Source organism: Agelaius tricolor, unplaced genomic scaffold (assembly GCF_023055355.1).
Source record: "Agelaius tricolor isolate 1412-34295 unplaced genomic scaffold, bAgeTri1.0.p SCAF_116, whole genome shotgun sequence".
Classification (NCBI taxonomy): domain Eukaryota; kingdom Metazoa; phylum Chordata; class Aves; order Passeriformes; family Icteridae; genus Agelaius; species Agelaius tricolor.
The window spans coordinates 231,322-251,845 of record NW_027269376.1 but is presented as its reverse complement, the minus strand read 5'-3'; the positions used below and the strand labels follow the sequence as shown (position 1 = coordinate 251,845).

At 44.9% G+C, this 20,524-nt stretch overlaps 1 protein-coding gene across 7 annotated transcripts; it reads right to left on the bottom strand.

The window, feature by feature from the left end:
- Positions 1-812: 812 nt before the first annotated feature.
- LOC139586392 (pre-B-cell leukemia transcription factor 1-like) lies at positions 813-19,064 on the bottom strand. 7 transcript variants are annotated; one of them, XR_011677725.1, is made up of 11 exons: positions 18,574-19,064; positions 15,643-15,716; positions 14,089-14,426; positions 12,549-12,739; positions 8,744-8,879; positions 7,930-8,437; positions 4,805-4,913; positions 3,449-3,540; positions 2,201-2,275; positions 1,223-1,633; positions 813-1,051 (listed from the first exon to the last, which is right to left on the bottom strand). XR_011677725.1 is itself a non-coding variant. In XM_071419717.1 (10 exons), exons 1-10 carry the CDS (start codon positions 19,047-19,049, stop codon positions 1,536-1,538), a joined length of 2,097 nt encoding a protein of 698 aa, XP_071275818.1. In that variant the 5' UTR covers positions 19,050-19,064; the 3' UTR covers positions 813-1,535. The 7 variants fall into 7 exon arrangements, 6 of the variants coding, with proteins under 6 accessions (XP_071275818.1, XP_071275819.1, XP_071275820.1 ...); XM_071419717.1 differs by having other exon boundaries at positions 813-1,633; XM_071419718.1 differs by lacking the exon at positions 2,201-2,275 and having other exon boundaries at positions 813-1,633.
- Between the last annotated feature and the right edge of the window lie 1,460 nt (positions 19,065-20,524).

Below are 20,524 nucleotides of genomic sequence, written 5' to 3'. Positions count from 1 at the left end.
CTTCCCGACCTTTTCCCACCTCCACGGTGTTCCCACCCTTTTCCCATCCCTCACACTCTTCCCACCCCTCACACTCGTCCCGCCCTTTTCCTACTGCCACGGTGTTCCCACCATTCTCCCACCCCTCACACTCTTCCCGCCATTTTCCCCCCCCCACGCTCTTCCCACCCTTTTCCCACCCCTCACAGCGTTCCTGCCATTTTCCCACCCCTCACAATCTTTCCGCCATTTCCCCCCCTCACGCTCTTCCCGCCATTTTCCCACTCCTCATGTCCTTCCCGCCATTTTCCCACCCCTCACACTCTTCCTGCCATTTTCCCACTCCTCACCCTCTCCCCTCCATTTTCCCACCCCTCACACTCTTCCCTCCATTTTCCCACCCCTCACATCTTTCCCTACATTTTCCCACCCTCACGTCCTTCCTGCCATTTTCCCACTCCTCACCCTCTCCCCTCCATTTTCCCACCCCTCACGCTCTTCCCTCCATTTTCCCACCCCTCACGTCCTTCCCTCCATTTTCCCACCCCTCATGTCCTTCCCTCCATTTTCCCACCCCCTCATGTCCTTCCCTCCATTTTCCCACCCCTCACGCTCTTCCCTCCATTTTCCCACCCCTCACGATCTTCCTGCCATTTTCCCACCCCTTACACTCTTCCCTCCATTTTCCCACCCCTCACGATCTTCCCGCCATTTTCCCACCCCTCACGTCCTTCCCTCCATTTTCCCACCCCTCACAAACATCGCGCCCACAGAGCCCAAACCTGAGAGAAAAAAAAAATCAGAAGAAAATGGGAAAAAAAAGGAAAAAAAAAAAGGCTTTGGAAATTTATTTTCTTGGATGAAATCTCACCTGAAAGGGGCAGACTCTGAGAGCAGCACCAGAACGGCACAAACCCCCTCGAATTCCCATAGGGAAATCCCGTGGTTTGGCCGTTTTGTGGTAAATTTGGGGGTTTTCATTTTATTTTTGCACTTTTTCCATCAGAAAAAGTGACGCTGTGGAATTTCCCGATCTGAAATCCCTTGGAATGACACCAGTGGAAGGTCCGGCCTGCGAGCAACGTTCAGTGAGAAGTTTGGTGAAGCGACTTTTCCCATTAATTGGCTCAATTAATTAAGAAAATTTTCCTATAGAATTCTCTCTAGAATTTCCTACAGAAATTCCCTATAGAAAATTCCAATACAGAGAACATCCAATTACAACAGGAGGGGTTTAACTCACCTAGAACCAAAATCCCAGCGTAAAAAACCAGACAAAAAATAAAATAAATCCATTTTTTTTCCACTGTAAAACTGGAGGTTTTTTTTCCCTTCTTCTTCAGGTTCTTTGTGTAAAATCCAAAGATTTTCCTTAAAAACATGGAATTTTCTGAGGCAAAGTGAAGTTATAAATAATTGAGAGGTAGAGGTGCGGCTGCCATCACAATCTATTGGCTCGTTCTGAGGTAATTCATTAATTGGAAGTCAATCATTCTATCGGCCCGGGATTAATTAGCGTTAATTGACCTCTGTCCTCTCTCAAAAAGGTCCTTGAATTAAAAATTAAAGAAGTTTGAATTCTTTAATTGGAGGCGTCGCTGCCCGGGTCGGTGATGGACGAGGGGGTGGCGGCGTCCGGCCAGCTGCCATTGGCCTGAGGGGAAAACAGATTTAATTAATGAAATTAATTCATAATTAAAGAATTAATGCATCCATTTTGAATTAATAAAGACTAAAAGAAATACTCATAATGATAAATGAATAAAATCTATAATATTTTAGAATCTTATGATTATATAACATTAAATTGTAATATATAACATACCATATATAATATATACCACATATAATATACCACATATAATATACCACATATAATATACCATATATAATATACCATATATAATATATAATATATTACATATACTATGTAAAATATAATACTTAATATTTAAATCTCATAAAATTTATATAATAATTTGTATGCAAATATAACTTCTCTATATTATAATTATATATTAAATAGCAAATAATATTAAATATGCTAAAAGCTTTAAAGATTTTCCAGCTTTTCCCCCCATCCCAACACCGGCTATATTGGAAGAAATAAAAAAAAATCAAAATAAAAAAAGATAAAAAATTAAAATTAATTCAAATTAAAAAAAATAAATTAAAAAATTTGAATTTCTTGAGAATATTTAGGAATGAAATCCCCACTGACCTCGAGGGGCTGCGTGGAGAACAAAGAACGGCCCAGGAGGGGCTCCAGGCTCCCCGGCTGCTGCAGGAAACCCACCTGGAAATGGGGCAAAAATGGGCAAAAATGGGCAAAAATGGGCAAAAATGGGCAAAAATGGACAAAAAGCTCTGAAATGGGAATGGCCCAGTCAGAGCTTTCATGGCAGTAAAGGATTGGAGAATTGGGGAAGAAAAAAAGGGAATTTGAATGGGAATTTGATGTGAAAATTGGGGATTTGTGGGTTAAATAATGGGGATTTTAATGGGAATTTGAATGGGAATTTCAATTGAAAATAGGGGAATTATGGGTTTAAAAATGAGAATTTTAATGGGAATTTGATGTGAAAATAGGGGAATTATGGGTTAAATAATGGGAATTTTAATGGGATTTTTATGTGAAAATAGGGGAATTATGGGTTTTAAAATGAGGATTTTAATGGGAATTTGATGTGAAAATAGGGGAATTATGGGTTAAATAATGGGAATTTTAATGGGATTTTTATGTGAAAATAGGGGAATTATGGGGTTGATAATGAGGATTTTAGTGGGAATTTTAATGGGAATTTGAGGGGGAATTTTAATGGGAATTTTATGTGAAAATAGGGGATTTATGGGTTTAATAATGAGGATTTTAATGGGAATTTTAATGGCAATTTTCCCCCATTTTCCACGGCAGAAATTTGGATTTTTCCCCATTTTCCCCCATTTTCCAATAACAGAAATTTGGATTTTTTTCCCAGTTTTTCCCATTTTTTCCCCTTTTTCCCCATTTTCCATAACAGAAATTTGGATTTTTCCCCATTTTTTTCCCATTTTTTTCCTCATTTTCAGGGCAGAAATTTGGATTTTTTCCCCATTTTCCATAACAGAAATTTGGATTTTCCCCCATTTTTCCCCATTTCCAATAACAGAAATTTGAATTTTCCCCATTTTCCATAACAGAAATTTGGATTTTCCCCCATTTTTCCCCATTTCCAATATTTTAAATTGGAATTTTCCCCATTTTCCATAACAGAAATTTGGATTTTTTCCCATTTTTCCCAATTTCCAATATTTTAAATTGGAATTTTCCCCATTTTCTATAACACAAATTTGGATTTTTCCCCATTTTTCCCCATTTCCAATATTTTAAATTGGAATTTTCCCCATTTTCCATAACAGAAATTTGGATTTTTCCCCCATTTTTCCCCATTTCCAATATTATAAATTTGATTTTTCCCCATTTCCTCACCTGCACACTGGGAGGGCTCTGGAAGGGGCCCAGGGGCTCCAGGCTCAGGAAAGGATCCCCAGAATTCTTCATCTTCAGGGACCCCGAGGAGGCTGAGAAACACCAAAAATGGACCCAAAATGACCCAAATTAAACCAGAACAGCAGCTCATTAATTAGCCCGGGGTTAATTGGGGTTTGGCCCCGCCCACCTGAGCAGGGGGAGGAGCCCTGGGAGCCCAAATGAACCAAAATAAATCAAAATAAACCCAAAAAACCTGAAATAAACCAAAAATAAACCCCAAAATAACTGAAATTAAAGAGCAATAGCAGCTCATTAATTAGCCCAGTGTTAATTAAGCTTTAGCCCCGCCCACCTGAGCAGGGGGAGGAGGCCTGGGAGCCAAAATGAACCCAAATAAACCCAAAATTAACCCAAAAAAAACCCCTGAAATAAACCCAAATTAAACCCAATTAAGAGCAATAGCAGCTCATTAATTATCTCTGGGTTAATTGGGGTTTGGCCCCGCCCACCTGAGCAGGGGGCGGGGCCCTGGGAGCCAAAATGAACCCAAATAAATCAAAAATAAACCCAAAAAACCTCAAATAAAGCCCAAATAAAGCCCAAATAACCCCAAAATGACCCCAATTAAAGAGCAATAGCAGCTCATTAATTAGCTCTGGGTTAATTAGGGCTTGGCCCCGCCCACCTGAGCCGGGGGAGGAGCCCTGGGAGCCAAAATGAACCAAAAAAATCCAAATTAATCCAAATAAACCCCAAAAACCCCAAAATAAGGAGCAATCCCAACTCCCCATTGCTGCCAGCAGCTCATTAATTAACCCAGCGTTAATTAAGGTTTAGCCCCGCCCACCTGAGCAGGGGGCGGGGCCCTGGGAGCCAAAATGAACCCAAATAAATCAAAAATAACCCAAAATAAACCCAAAATGCCCCAAAATAAGGAGCAATACCAACTCCCCATTGCTCCCAGCAGCTCATTAATTAGCCCAGTGTTAATTAAGCTTTAGCCCCGCCCACCTGAGCCGAGGTAGGAAAGGGAGGAGGAGCCCTGGGAGCCAAAAGGAACCAAAATAAATCAAAAATAAACCCAAATAACCCCCAAAAAACCCCAAATTAAAGAGCAATCCCAACTCCCCATTGCTCCCAGCAGCTCATTAATTAACCCAGCATTAATTAAGGTTTAGCCCCGCCCACCTGAGCAGGGGGAGGAGCCCTGGGAGCCCAAATGAACCAAAATAAATCAAAATTTATCCAAAAAAACTGCACAAAAAGCCCAAAATAAGGAGCAATCCCAACTCCCCATTGCTCCCAGCAGCTCATTAATTAACCCAGCGTTAATTAAGCTTTAGCCCCGCCCACCTGCGCAGGGGGCGGGGCCCCGGCTGCCCCCATAGGCCTGGGCCTCCTCCTGGAACCTCCCCATGTTCTTCTTGTAGCGAATGCGCTTGTTCCCAAACCAGTTGGAGACCTGGGGGGAAAACCCGAAAATGGGGGAAAATGGGGATTTTTGGGGAGAAAATGGGGATTTTTGGGGAGAAAATGGGGATTTTTGGGGATTTTTTGGATAGAAAATGGGATTTTTCTGGGCTAAAATGGGATTTTTTTGGGGATAAAAAGGGATTTATTGAGGTTCAAATGGGATTTTTTGGGGAGAAAATGGGATTTTTCAGGGTTAAAATGGCATTTATCGGGTTTAAAATGGGATTTTTCTGGGTTAAAATGCCGTTTTTGGGGCTTAAAATGGCACTTTTTGGGGTTCAAATAGGGGTTTTTTTAGGGGGAGTTACAATGGGATTTTTGGGGTTCAAATGGGATTTATCGGGTTTAAAATGGGGTTTTCCTGGGTTACAATGGGGATTTTTGGGGGATAAAAAGGGATTTTTTGGGGATAAAATGGGATTTTTCTGGGTTACAATGGGATTTTTTGGGGTTAAAATGGGATTTTTCTGATTTAAAATGGCATTTTTGGGATTAAAATGGGGGTTTTAGGGTTAAACTGGGGTTTTTTGGGTTAAAAATGACGTTTTTGGGGTTTTCCCTGCAGAATGTGAAATGTCCCTGGGTTCAATGTTTGGGATGGGCTTGTTCCCAAACCAGTTGGAGACCTGGGGGGAAAAACCCAAAAATGGGGAGAAAATGGGGGAAAATGGGGTTTTGGGGAGAATAATGGGGATTTTTGGGGAGAAAATGGGGATTTTGGGGCTTAAAATGGGATTTTTCTGGGTTCAAATGGAGGTTTTTGGGGTTAAAATGGCATTTATCGGGCGTTAAAATGGGATTTTTCTGGGTTAAAATGAGATTTTTTGGGGATAAAATGGGATTTTTCTGGGTTACAATGGGATTTCTGGGGTTAAAATGGGACTTTTTAGGGGGGGTTACAATGGGTTTTCTTGGGTTAAAATGGGATTTTTCTGGACTAAAATGGGATTTTTTGTGGTTACAATGGGATTTTTCTGGACTAAAATGGCATTTTTTGGGAATAAAATAGGATTTTACTGGGTTCAAATGAGGGAGTTTTGGGGGTTAAAATGGGATTTTTCTGGGTTAAAATGTGATTTTTTTGGGGGGGTTACAATGGGATTTTTTGGGTTAAAATGGCAATTTTGGGTTAAAATATCATTTTTTTGGTTAAAATGGCTTTTTTCAGGGTTAAAATGGGATTTTTCTGATTTAAAATGGCGGTTTTGGGGGTTTAAATGGCATTTTTGGGGGTTAAAATGGGATTGTTCCTGCAGAATTTGGAAAATGGGCTGAGGGAAATGGGGAAATTAAAAATGAAATCAAAACTTTTTTTGTTAGGGGTAAAATTGGTACAAATTCGGGGAATTTGCAGCCAACTGACGGGAATTGACCCCAAAATCCTGGGATTTTGCCCAAAAAAACCCAGGAGTTTGCCCCAAAATCCCAGGAATTTTCCCCAAAATTCCATCAATTCTCCCCAAAATTCCGTGAATTCACCCCAAAATCCCAGGAAGTTGCCCCAAAATCTGAATTTTCCAAAAATCGCAGGAATTTTCCCAAAATCCCAGGAATTTGCCCCAAAAATCCCAGGAATTTGCCCCAAAATCCTGGGAATTTGCCCAAAAAAACCCAGGAATTTCCCCCAAAATCCCAGGATTTCACCCCCAAATCCGATGAATTTTCCCCAAAATCCTGGGAATTTGCCCAGAAAACCCCAGGAATTTCCCCCAAAATTCTGTCAATTCTCCCAAAATCCCAAGATTTCACCCCAAAATCCCAGGAATTCTCCCCAAAATCCCAGGAATTTGCCCCAAATCCAATGAATTTTCCCCAAAATTCTGTGAATTCTCCCCAAAATTCCTGAATTTTCCCCAAATTCCATGAATTCACCCCAAAATCCCAGGAATTTGCCCCAAAATCTGAATTTTCCAAAAGTCGCAGGAATTTTCCCAAAATTGCAGGAATTTCCCCCCAAATTCCACAAATTTTCCCAAAATCCCAGGAATTTGTCCAAAAAACCCCAGGAATTTTCCCCAAAATTCCCTGAATTTCCCCCAAAATCTCTGAATTTTCCCAAAATCCCAGGAATTGTCCCCAAAATCCTGGGAATTTGCCCAAAAAAAACCCAGGAATTTGCCCCAAAATCCTGGGAATTTGCCCAAAAAAACCCAGGAATTTGCCCCAAAATTCTGTGAATTCTCCCAAAAATCCCAGGAATTTCCCTCAAAATCCCAGGATATTCCCCCAAATCTCTGAATTTTCCCAAAAATCTCAGGAATTTGCCCCAAAATCCCAGGAATTGTCCCCAAAATCCTGGGAATTTGCCCAAAAAAACCCAGGAATTTCCCCCAAAATCCCAGGAATTCTCCCCAAATCCGATGAATTTTCCCAAAATCCCTGGAATTTTCGCTCCAAAATTCCATCAATTTCCCCCAAAATCCTGGGAATTCAAATCCCAGGAATTTTCCTGCCAAAAAACCCAGGAATTTTCCCCAAAATCCCAGGAATTTTCCCCAAAAATCCCAGGAATTTCCCCCAAAATCCCAGGAATTTGCCCAAAAACCCCTCAGGGATTTGCCCCAAAATCCGATGAATTTTCCCAAAATCCTGGGAATTTGCCCAAAAAAACCCAGGAATTTCCCCCAAAATCCCAGGAATTTTCCCCAAAATTCCATCAATTTCCCTCCAAAATCCCAGGATTTCCCCCCAAAATTCCATGAATTTTCCCAAAATTGCAGGAATTTGCCCCAAAAATCCCAGGATTTCCCCCCAAAATTCCATGAATTTTCCCCAAAATCTCTGAATTTTCCCCAAATTCCCTGAATTTTCCCCAAAATCCTGGGAATTTGCCCAAAGAAAACCCAGGAATTTGCCCCAAAATCCCAGGAATTTCCCCCAAAACCCCCAGGATTTCACTCCCAAATCTCTGAATTTTCCCAAAATCTCGTGAATTTTCCCCAAAATTCCCGGAATTTTCCCCAAAATCCCATGAATTTTCCCCAAATCCATGGATTTCCCCTCACCTGGCAGACGCTGAGGCCAGAATTTGCCCAAAGAAAACCCAGGAATTTCCCCCAAAATCCCAGGAATTTCCCCCCAAAATTCCAAGATTTCTCCCCAAATTCCATGAATTCTCCCCAAAATCCTGGGAATTTGCCCAAAAAACCCAGGAATTTCCCCCAAAATCCCAGGAATTTGCCCAAAAAACCCAGGAATTTGCCCCAAAATCCCAGGAATTTCCCCCAAAATCTCTGAATTTTCCCCAAAATTCCCGGAATTTTCCCCAAATCCCAGGAATTTCCCCAAATCCGATGAATTTTCCCCAAAATTCCTGGAATTTTCCCCGAATCCCAGGAATTTCCCCAAAAAACCCCAGGAATTTCCCCCAAAATCCCAGGATTTTCCCCCAAAATCTCTGAATTTTCCCCAAAATTCCCGGAATTTTCCCCAAATCCGATGAATTTTCCCCAAATCCCGTGAATTTTCCCCAAATTCCCTGAATTTTCCCCAAATCCATGGATTTCCCCTCACCTGGCAGACGCTGAGGCCAGAATTTGCCCAAAGAAAACCCAGGAATTTCCCCCAAAATCCCAGGAATTTCCCCCCAAAATTCCAAGATTTCTCCCCAAATTCCATGAATTCTCCCCAAAATCCTGGGAATTTGCCCAAAAAACCCAGGAATTTCCCCAAAAAACCCCAGGAATTTCCCTCAAAATCCCAGGATTTTCCCCCAAAATCCCGTGAATTTTCCCCAAAATTCCATCAATTTTCCCAAAATCCTATGAATTTTCCCCAAAATCCTATGAATTTTCCCCAAAATCCAGGAATTTCCCTCACCTGGCAGACGCTGAGGCCGCCCCTCCGCGCCAGCTCCTCCTTGGCCGCCTCGCTGGGGTAGGGGCAGCTCAGGTGGGAGTAGAAATATTCATTGAGGGCCTCGGTGGCTGCGCGGCTGAAATTGCGGCGCCTGCGCCTAAAAATGGGGGGAAAATCAAAATATTGGTGAAATAAATCCAATTATTGGGGGAAATAAATCAAATTATTGGGGTTAAATCCAAATATTCTGGGTTATTGGGGGGTAAAAATGGGAAATAAATCAAAATATTGGTGAAATAAATCAAATTATTGGGGGTTTAATGGGAAATAAATCCAATTATTGGGGTTAATTCATTAATCAATGAATTCAGAAATATTCATTGAGGGCCTCGGTGGCTGCGCGGCTGAAATTGCGGCGCCTGCGCCTAAAAATGGGGCAAAAATCAAAATATTGGGAAATAATCAAATTATTGGGGTTAAATCCAAATATTGGGGGTTATTGGGGGGTAAAAATGGGAAAAAATCCAATTATTGGGTGAAATAAATCCAATTATTGGGGGTTTATTGGGAAATAAATGCAATTATTGGGTGAAATAAATCCAATTATTGGGTGAAATAAATCCAATTATTGGGGGTTAAATGGGAAAAAAATCCAATTATTGGGTGAAATAAATCCATTTATTGGGGGTTTATTGGGAAATAAATCCATTTCTTGGGGGTTAAAAATGGGAAATCAATCCAATTATTGGGGTTAATTCATTAATCAATGAATTCAGAAATATTCATTGAGGGCCTCGGTGGCTGCGCGGCTGAAATTGCGGCGCCTGCACCTAAAAATGGGGGAAAATCAAAATATTGGGGGTTAATTTCAAGTATCCACCAAAATTCCACATTTTCCTGAAAAACTCCCAATTTGAGGAGTTTTCCCCTAAAATTCGCTCACCTGGTGTGGAGGAACCTGGACCTGAGCACCACGAGGGCCTCCCAGGGGCTCTGCTTGAGCTGAGCTTGCCATGGATGACACCAACCCAAAAAATTCCAAATTTTTTCACCAAAAATCCACATTTTCCACCAAAAATCCACATTTTTCGACCAAAAATCCACATTTTTCGACCAAAACCCCATAATTGGAGGAATTTTCCCCCAAAATTCCCTCACCTGGTGTGGAGGAACCTGGACCTGAGGACCATGAGGGCCTCCCAGGAGCTCGGCTTGAGCTGAGCTTGACATGGATGACGCCCACCAAAAATCTCCACATTTTTCACCAAAAATCCACATTTTTTCATCAAAATTCCAAAATTTTCCACCAAAAATCCACATTTTTTCCCCAAAACCCCATATTTTGAGGAATTTTCCCCCAGAATTCCCTCACCTGGTGTGGAGGAACCTGGACCTGAGCACCATGAGGGCCTCACAGGGGCTCTGCTTGATCCGAGCTTGCCATGGATGATGTCCACCAAAAAAATCCAAATTTTTCACCAAAAATTCACATTTTTCCACCAAATCTTCACATTTTCCATCAAAAATCCACATTTTTCTACTTTGGGAGGAACTTTTCCCCAAAATTCCCTCACCTGGTGTGGAGGAACCTGGACCTGAGCACCATGAGGGCCTCCCAGGGGCTTGGCTTGAGCTGAGCTTGACATGGATGATGTCCACCAAAAAAATCCAAATTTTTCACCAAAAATTCACATTTTTCCACCAAAAATCCAAATTTTTCCCCCAAAACCCAATAATTTGAGGAGTTTTCCCTCAAAATTTGCTCACCTGGTGTGGAGGAACCTGGACCTGAGGACCATGAGGGCCTCGCAGGAGCTCGGCTTGAGCTGAGCTTGCCATGGATGATGTCCACCAAAAATCCAAATTTTTCACAAAAAATCCAAATTTTTGCCCCAAATATTCACATTTTCCACCAAATCTCCACATTTTTTTCCCCAAAACCCCACAATAATTTGAGGATTTTTCTCCCAAAATGGTCTCACCTGGACCTGAGCACCATGAGGGCCTCCCAGGAGCTCGGCTTGATCCCAGCTTACCATGGATGACGCCCACCAAAAATCTCCACATTTTTCAACAAAAATCCAAATTTTTTGACCAAAAATCCACATTTTTCCTCCAAAACCCCATAATTTGAGGAATTTTTTCCCAAAAATCCCTCACCTGGTGTGGAGGAACCTGGACCTGAGCACCATGAGGGCCTCCCAGGAGCTCGGCTTGGGCTGAGCTTGCCATGGTTGACACCAACCCAAAAATCACATTTTTCACCAAAAATCCACATTTTCCATCAAAAATCCACATTTTCCACCAAAACTCCACATTTTTTCGCCAAAACCCCATAATTTGAGGAATTTTTTCCCAAATTCCCTCACCTGGTGTGGAGGAACCTGGACCTGAGGGTCATGGTGGCCTCCCAGGGGCTCGGCTTGAGCTGAGCTTGACATGGATGACACCCACCAAAAATCTCCACATTTTCCACCAAAAATCCACATTTTTCTACTTTTGGAGGAATTTTTTCCCAGAATTCCCTCACCTGGTGTGGAGGAACCTGGACCTGAGCACCATGAGGGCCTCGCAGGGGCTCTGCTTGGGCTGAGCTTGACATGGATGATGTCCACCAAAAAAATCCAAATTTTTCACCAAAAATTCACATTTTTTGACCAAAAATCCAAATTTTTCCCCCAAAACCCAATAATTTGAGGAGTTTTCCCTCAAAATTTGCTCACCTGGTGTGGAGGAACCTGGACCTGAGGACCATGAGGGCCTCCCAGGGGCTCTGCTTGAGCTGAGCTTGACATGGATGACACCCACCAAAAATCTCCACATTTTTAACCAAAAATCCACATTTTTTCATCAAAATTCCAAAATTTTCCACCAAAAATCCACATTTTTTCCCCAAAACCCCATATTTTGAGGAATTTTCCCCCAGAATTCCCTCACCTGGTGTGGAGGAACCTGGACCTGAGCACCATGAGGGCCTCACAGGGGCTCTGCTTGAGCTGAGCTTGACATGGATGACGCCCACCAAAAATCTCCACATTTTTCACCAAAAATCCACATTTTCCATCAAAAATCCACATTTTTTCCCCAAAACTCCACAATAATTTGAGGATTTTTCTCCCAAAATGGTCTCACCTGGACCTGAGCACCGTGAGGGCCTCCCAGGAGCTCTGCTTGATCCGATCTTACCATGGTTGATGCCCACCAAAAAATCTCCACATTTTTCACTACAAATCTCCACATTTTTCACCAAATATTGACATTTTTCCCCCAAAACCCCATAATTTGAGGAATTTTCCCCAAAACTCCCTCACCTGGTGTGGAGGAACCTGGACCTGAGCACCATGAGGGCCTCCCAGGAGCTCTGCTTGAGCTGAGCTTGCCATGGATGACACCAACCAAAAAATCTCCACATTTTTCACCAAAAATCCAAATTTTTCACCAAAACTCTGGATTTTCTCCAAAAATTTGCTCACCTGGCGTCGAGGAACCTGGACCTGAGCACCATGAGGGCCTCAGAGGGGCTCTGCTTGAGCTGAGCTTCACATGGATGACACCCACCAAAAATGTTCATATTTTCCACCAAAACTCCACATTTTTCACCAAAAATCCACATTTTTCCATCAAATCTCCACATTTTCCACCAAAACTTCACCATTGGAGGAACTTTTTCCAAGAATTCCCTCACCTGGTGTGGAGGAACCTGGACCTGAGGACCATGAGGGCCTCGCACGTGCTCTGCTTGATCCGATCTTACCATGGATGACGCCCACCAAAAAAATCCAAATTTTTCCCCAAAACTCCGGATTTTTGCCCCAAATTCCCTCACCTGGCATCGAGGAACCTGGACCTGAGCACCATGAGGGCCTCACAGGTGCTCTGCTTGAGCTGCAGCTGGATGGAGCTGAACTTGCCCTGGATGGTGCCCACCATGCTCTGCATCTCGCGGGCCCCGATGGGGCGCGTGCGGCTCTGCTCCCGCAGCAGCGACAGCACGTGGGCCGTGAACTCGGAGCATGCCTGGGAAATGGGGGGAAATTGGGGGAAAATTGGGAAATTTAGGGGGAAAAATTGGGAAATTTAGGGGGAAAATGGGAAAAGAAGGGAAAAAATGGGAAAAAATTGGGAAATTTAGGGGTAAAAATGGGAAAAAAGGGAAAAAAAGGGAAAAATTGGGAAATTTAGGGGGAAAATGGGAAAAAAATTGGAAAATTTAGCTGGAAAAATGGGAAAAAATGGGAAAAAAATGGGCAAAAATTGGGAAATTTAGGGGGAAAAATGGGCAAAAAATTGGGAAATTTAGGGGGGAAAGGGGGGGAAATGGGTAAAAAATGGGGGATTTTGGGGGGAAGGGGGGAACATGGGGGGAAATGGGGGGGGAACGGGGGGATTTAGGAGGAAAAATGTGGGGAGGAAAATGGGGAAAAAATGGGAAAAATTGGGAAATTTAGGGAGAAAATGGGGGGGAAATGGGGGAGAAAAGGGGGGAAACGGGGGGGAATATGGGGGAAAATGGGGAAAAATGTGGGGGGAAAATGGGGGATTTGGGGGAAAATGGGGGGGGAATGGGGAAAAATGGGAAAAAATTGGGAAATTTAGGGAGAAAATGGGGGGGAATGGGGGAAAAATGGGGGGAAATGGGGGAGAAATGGGGAAAATGGGGAAAAATGGGGGGGAAAATGGGGGATTTAGGGGGGAAAATGGAGGATTTTTCCCTTAATCCCCTTTAATTTTTTCTTTCATTCCATTGAATTCCTCTGGATTTTCCTCTTAATCCCATTTAATTTTCCCTTTTAATTTCCCCTTTAATCCCCGTTAACTCCCAACCACCAAACTCCATCAAACCCCAAACTCCCAACCCCTCCCACCACCAAAAACCCCAAAAAAACCCCAAAATTCCCTTGAATTTTTTCCTTAAATTCCCTTGGATTTTTCCTTAAATTCCCTTGGATTTTTCCTTTAATCCCATTTATTTTTCCCTTAATCTCCTTTAATTTCCCCCTCAATCCCCTTTCATTTCCCTTTAATCCCCTTTAACTTCCTTGGATTTTTCCTTTAATTCCCTTGGATCTTCCTCTTAATCCCATTTATTTTTTCCCTTAATTTCCCTTAATTTTTCCCTTTAATTTCCTTTAATTTCCCCCTTAATCCCCTTTCATTTCCCCTTTAATTTCCCTTTAATTTCCCTTTAATCCCCTTTAATCCCTCTTTAACTCCCCACCACCACACCTGCACTCCTCCTCCTCCCCAAACCCCCCACCAAAACCAATCTAAAAAAACGCCAAATTCCCCCAAAATCCCCCCCAAAAAACCCCAAATTCCCCCAAAATTCCCCCCAAAAAACCCCCGAATTTCCCCTCTGGGATCACCTGCTCGTACTTGTCCAGCTCGGCGTGGAAGATGTGCCGGATCTGGGCCAGCTTGGCCCGGTAATCCGAGTGCTCCGCCCCGGCCTCCACACCCACATTCCCGCCTCCTTCTCCCGGTTTTCCGGCTTCCTCTGCCATTTTTGCGGGTTCCTCTGGGATTTCGGGGGGTTCCTGTGCCGTTTTTGGGGGTTCTTGTGCTGTTTTTGGGGGTTCTTGTGCCGTTTTTTGGGTTTTTTGGCGGGGAGCGGCGGCCACGCCCTCAGCCCTCAGCATGTTGTCCAGGCGCAGCAGCTGCGCGGCAGGAGGCTCCTCCTCCGGAGGGGCCCGCACCGTCAGGGCTGAGGGGGAAAACGGGGAAAATGAGAGAAAAAGGTGAAAAAATGAGGGGAAAACGGGAAAAATGAGGGGAAATTGGGGGAAAAGGTGAGGGGAAAACGGGAAAACATGAGGGGAAAACATGAGGGGAAACGTGAGGGGAAAACATGAGGGGAAATGGGGAAAACATGAGGGGAAAACATGAGGGGAAACGTGAGGGGAAAACATGAGGGGGAAATGGGGAAAAAATGAGGGGAAAACATGAGGGGAAAAATGGGGAAACATGAGGGGGAAAAGGGGAAACCATGAGGGGAAATGGGGAGGAAATGAGGGGAAATGGGGAAAAATGAGGGGAAAACGGGGAAAATGAGGGGAAAAATGAGGGGAAAACATGAGGGGGAAACATGAGGGGGAAACAGGAAAACATGAGGGGAAAACATGAGGGGAAAACGGGAAAACATGAGGGGAAAAATGGGAAAACATGAGGGGAAAACATGAGGGGAAAACATGAGGGGAAAAATGGGGAAACATGAGGGGGAAAAGGGGAAACCATGAGGGGAAATGGGGAGGAAATGAGGGGAAAATGGGGAAAAATGAGGGGAAAACATGAGGGGAAAACATGAGGGGAAAACATGAGGGGAAAACGGGGAAAACATAAGGGGAAAACATGAGGGGAAAAAGGGGAGGAAATGAGGAAAAATGGGGAAAACATGAGGGGAAATGGGGAGGAAAGGAGGAAAAATGTGGAAAAAATGAGGGGAAATAAGGAGGAAAACGGGGGGAAAAACAGGATGTGTCATTAACGGTGGTTTTGGCAAGAAAATTTGAGATTTTCTCATTTCATGCAGGTGTCCCTGTTCAGTAAAAGTGGAGAAAGAGGGGGAAAATAATGAAAGAAATGAGGAGAAACGAAAGAAAAAATATGGAGTTTCCTGACTTTTTTTCTCATTTTTCTGGGAAAAATCTGGAAATTTCTGGATTGATAGAGAAAAAACTGGGAATTTCCTAAAAAAGCTCCCAAATCCTGGAATTTTCCCATAAAACAACCCCCACATTTCCGTGTTCTTCCTTAAAAAAAAATCAAAAAAACTCAAATTTCAACCTAAAAATTCTTTTTAAACAAAAACTTTTAATGGAGAATCTGTGAAGGAAAATGGGGATAAAGTGGAATGGAGGGGTAATTGAGGAGAAAAAGTGGGAATTTAGGGAAAAATTGGAATAATAAAGAGGAATCCAGACCTGTTTTTTCCTTGATTTCACAGAGGACGCTGAACAGGGCCGGCTTCATCCTGTGGCAGTTCAGGGCGTGTTTCCTGCAAAAAACATGGAAAAATCAGCCCCAAAATCCATGGGGAAAAAACCAAATTGGGGGCACGTCATGGGAAGAGCAGGGGAGTGAGGAAAATCCTGGGAAAAATGGGAAAATCCTGGGGAAAAAATGGGAATTTTGGGGTTTTTTTTGGGTTTAATCTCATATTTATGTAAGGAAAATTTGCAATTTTCCAGAATTTTGGGGATAAATTGCACAAAAAACACTGGGGGAAATCCACTGGATGCAAAATCCACCTCAAAATCTCTTTTTCTGCTGCTTTTGAGCCCCTTTTCCCCTCAGAAAAATCTATTTATAGGTGAATTCCGTGGATGTTTTTTTAATATATATTCCCAAAAAAATTCCCCTGTTTTCCAGGCTTTGGGTCGAAATTCCACCGCCAAAAATCCTCTGTGGAAACCCCCTCAAAATACCTTTTTTTTCCCCTGCTTTTGAACCCTTTTTCCCCTCAGAAAAGCCATAAAAATCCACTTTTCTCTCGTTTTCCCAGCAAATCCCGATTTTCCCGCCCTGCGGACCTCCCCAATCCGGGCTCCCCATCAGCCCCGCCCCAAATCCTGGGATTTCCCCTCAAATCCTTGGAATTTTTCCCTCAGAACCTCGCGGGTTTTGTCCCAAAAATTCGGGATTTTGCCTTAAAAAAAAAGGGCGGGAAAAAAAAAACCAAAACAAAACCCGGAGCCGCGTCCGGGGAACAAAGGCGGCTCCGATCCCATTGTCCTCAAAAAAACCGGGAATGTGAGGAAAAAATCTCACCAAACCGCCCCCATTTTGGGGCTAAAACTTCCGCTTTAGGTGCCCGAAAGCAGCGCCGGTTAATTAAGAAATTAATAATTATTTAGTAATTAATTATTCATGATTAAGTCCCGCCCAGCTCCTCCCTGCCGGGTCCGCTTCCCGCTCTAAGCTTGGATCTTAAAAATGCCCAATTTGGGACTTTCCAAGGGCTTGGGAACCCCCCAAAATTTGCATATTTAATAGGAAATGAATAATTAATCCCTAATTAATGGTTAGAGATGCCTCAAATCCAACAAACTTCGCAGCCGGGGGGGGGAAAAAAGGTGGATTTTCCATGAAAAATGCTGGAAAATTGGGAAGCAGATTGGGGGGTTTGGGTTAATACTGAAAGGATATCGGTTAAAAAAAGCTCATTCCTCAATTTGTGGGAATTAAAACTCCCGACAAACTCAAAATTATCCCGAATATCCCCAAATTCTCCTCAGTATTCCATGAAACCCAAATTTAGGGAATCCCTACAGGAGCTGCATGTGGGGAATGCCCAAAACAAGGGCAAAAAAGGGAATTTTGGAGGGAAAATTGACAATTCCATCCCAAGAACAACGCAAAAAATTACTCTAGTTCCAAATTTTGAGGGAAAACTCCTCCTGAAATTGCGAATAATCCACGGAAACAGCCGGAATTTGGGGCTGCCGCACCCAAAAGGGGCCAAATTTTGGGGCGAGATAAGGAAAAAAAGGAGTTTTATCAGCGCCGCGAATAGCGACCACTCCCAGCTCCCCAAAACCCCGGGAATGAGGGAAAACACCCCAAAAAAAGCCCTATTTTTGTAAGATTTGAGGCCTTTCCCTCCCGGAGCAGCAGCTAATGAGGCGTTAATTACCCTCAGTTAATGAAGGAACTCAGAACCCGCCAAAATCCTGGAATTCTGCTCATTCCCAGCGCTGGTTTTCCCTAAAATTCAGGAATTCCTGGGGGTGGATGGAGGATTTATTCCAAATTATCCCGCCCAGGCCCCAAACAGCTCCACTTTTCCTATTTCTGGGGTTTTTTGCCCCATTCCCAGTGGGGTTTTTCCAATTCCCAGTGGGATTTCCCCCATTCCTGGAGATCTTCCTCATTCCCAGTGGGGTTTTTTCCCATTCCCGCGTTTTTTTTCCTCTTTTTCAGCAGTTTTGCCCATCCTCAGCGGATTTTCCCCATTCTCTTGGGTTTTCCCCAGTTCCAATGAGTTTTCCCCCCATTCCCAGTGGGGGTTTCCCACATTCCCTGTGATTTTTGTCCCATTCCTGGGGGTTTTTTCCCACATTTCCGAGGGGTTTTCACTATTCCCAGCAGTTCTGCCTGGGATTGTCCTGCCTGACCCCACTGGGAATGGGGCAAAACTGCTGGGAATGGGGTAAAAACCCCAGGAATTGGAGAAATCCCACAGGGAATGGGGAAATCCCACAGGGAATGGGGGAAATCCCACAGGGAATGGGGTAAAATCCCTTAAAATGGGACAAAACCCCCAGGGAATGGGGGAAAAAACCTCACTGGGAATGGGACAAAACTATCGGGAATGGGGAAAATTCAGCGGAAATGGCAAAAACCCACTGGGAATGGGGGAAAAGCAGCTGGAAATGGGGCAAAAATAGTGGGAACAGAGCAAAACCCACTGGAAATGGGACAAAACCGTGTGGGAATGGGGAAAACCCGCCGGGAATAGGACAGAAACCATGAGAATGAGGGAAAACCCTGGGAATGGGGTAAAAGCCCCCGGCAATGGGGCAAAGCTGCTGGGAACGGGGCAAAACCTCTGGGAATGGGGTAAAAGCACCCAGTAATGGGACAAAACCCTGTGGGATGGGGCAAATCCCCGTGAATTGCCCCCAGAGCGGGAAGGACGCACGGGAGCATCAGCCGGGATGCGGGGCCCCGAACAGAGCGGGAAAGCCGCGAATAGCGGGGAAGTTTCCCCCTCAAACCCCTCCCTCAGTGTCCCCTCGGTGTCCCCTCAGTGTCCCCTCGGTGTCCCCTCGGTGTCCCCGCGGTGGCCCCGCGCTGAGTCACGGCCGTGCCGGTGTCCCCCGGTCCCCGTTGCCGCTGTCCCCTCGCCGTACCTGGCCTGGGCCTCATCCAAGCTCTGGTCGGTGATGGCCATGATCTGCTGCAGGACATCGCCGGCGTCGTGCTGCGGTGGCCCCGCTGCCGGCCCTGAGGGCGGCCCTGAGGGTGGCGGGTCCCCGCTGCTGGCGGCGGCAGCGGGGGGAGGTGCTGGCGGAAGAGACCCCGGCAGGGCCACCCCGGGCATCAACCGCGGCGCGGCCTCCATGGGCGGGCCTGGAGCCGCGGGCCCGGCGCGACACAGCGCGACAGGGCGCGACAAATCGCGACAGGAGCCGCGCCGAACCGGCGGCCACAGAGCCACCCCCCCCCCCGGCCCCCCCCGCGCTGCCGCCGTTGTGGTCACGCCCAGCCCTGGCCACGCCCCCTCCCGCCGCGCCCACCGGAGGCCACGCCCCTTTCGTGAGGGGACGCCCTTCCCGCCTTTGCGCTTGGCCACGCCCCTTTCATGAGGGGACGCCCTCCCCGCCATGGCTGTGACCACGCCCCCACCCTGACCACGCCCCTTCTGCCACTTTTGCAGATCCCGCCCAAATTTGGTCACGCCCTCACCTTGGCCACGCCCCCAGAGCCGCCATTTCCGCCCTCTCGACCCCACCCACAACGTTATGACGTCTCCATGGTAACAATTACCACGCCCACTTCCGTTTGGCCACGCCCCTTCCATAAGCCACACCCCCATGGATCCCGATTTCTCCTGATTTTTCCCTTTTTCCATCCAGAGATTTGGGAATTTTTTTATGCTCACAGCCCCGTTTTGGGTCATTTTGATGCTCCGGGGTTGAATCCCAAAAAAGCAGAGCTTTGATCCCATTTTGGGGATAAAAACAGTGGGAAAAATGAAGGAATTAATGGGGAAAATGAAGGAATGAAAGGAAAAATAAAGGAATGAAAGGGAAAAATCTCTGGTTCCACCCCAGGGATCCCTGGGAATTCCCAGAACTCGCATGGAGAAGTTTTCCAGGATCAGGGAAAAAGGAGGGGGAAATTTGGCTTTTACTCAGCAATCCCAAATCCTGGGATTTGTGGAAATTTCAGGGGAAAATTCTGTACTCACAATTCCCAAATCCTGAAAGATTGCAGGGAAAATCCCGCCCTCAAAATTCCCAAATCCTGCCCTCACAATTCCCAAATCCCACCCTCAGAATTCCCAAATCCCACCCTCGGAATTTCCAAACTCCGCCCTCAGAATTCCCAAATTCTGCCCTTGGAATTCCCAAATCCCACCCTCACAATTCCCAAATTCCTCCCTCAGAATCCCGCCCTCGGAATTCCCAAATCCCACCCTCAGAATTCCCAAATTCTACCCTCAAAATTCCCAAATTCTGGGGGGCGGGTTTCTGAGCCTTTTCCAGCGAAATTTCTGCCCTCAGAATTCCCAAATCCCGCCCACAGAATTCCCAAATTCCGCCCTCACAATTCCCAAATCCCACCCTCGGAATTCCCAATCTCCCTGGAAAGTTCCTGAGCCTTTTCCAATTCTTTAATGGGAATTCTGCTCCGAGGGCTTCCCACAAAAACTGGAATTTTCCAGGGACAAAATCCAGGCTGGAGCCCCCCTGGAATCCAAAGTTCTCCCAAATCCCACAAAACCTCCTCGTTCTTGAGTTTTCCAAGGAAATTTGGATGCTGGAACCTCCCAGGACTCCAAAATTCTTCTCCATCCTTGATCCACCAGGAGTTTTCCAGGGAAATTTTGGTTCTGGAGGCCCCAAGATGCTCCCAAATCCCAAAAATCACTTTGTCCTTGATCCATCAGGAGTTTTCCAAGGAAATTTTGGTTCTGGAGGCCCCGAGGACTCCAAAATTCTTCTCCATCCTTGATCCACCACCCAAAAAATCCCAAAAAAACCTCAAAAAAAATCCCCCAAAAAATCTCTAAAAAAATCTCTAAAAAAAATCCCCCAAAATCTCTAAAAAAAAAAATCTCTAAAAAAATCCCAAAAA

Bases quoted from the DNA above. Each gene is read 5' to 3' on its own strand.
- LOC139586392 (XM_071419717.1), bottom strand. From the start codon at position 19,049: ATGGCGGGGAGGGCGTCCCCTCATGAAAGGGGCGTGGCCAAGCGCAAA. The intron at 8,438-8,743 runs GTGAGGGAAATT...AGCGTCTGCCAG, and splicing joins GCGGCCTCAGCGTCTGCCAG to GTGAGGGGAAATCCATGGAT. The intron at 4,914-7,929 runs GTGAGGGGAAAT...TTTTCCCCCCAG, and splicing joins CTGGCCTCAGCGTCTGCCAG to GTCTCCAACTGGTTTGGGAA.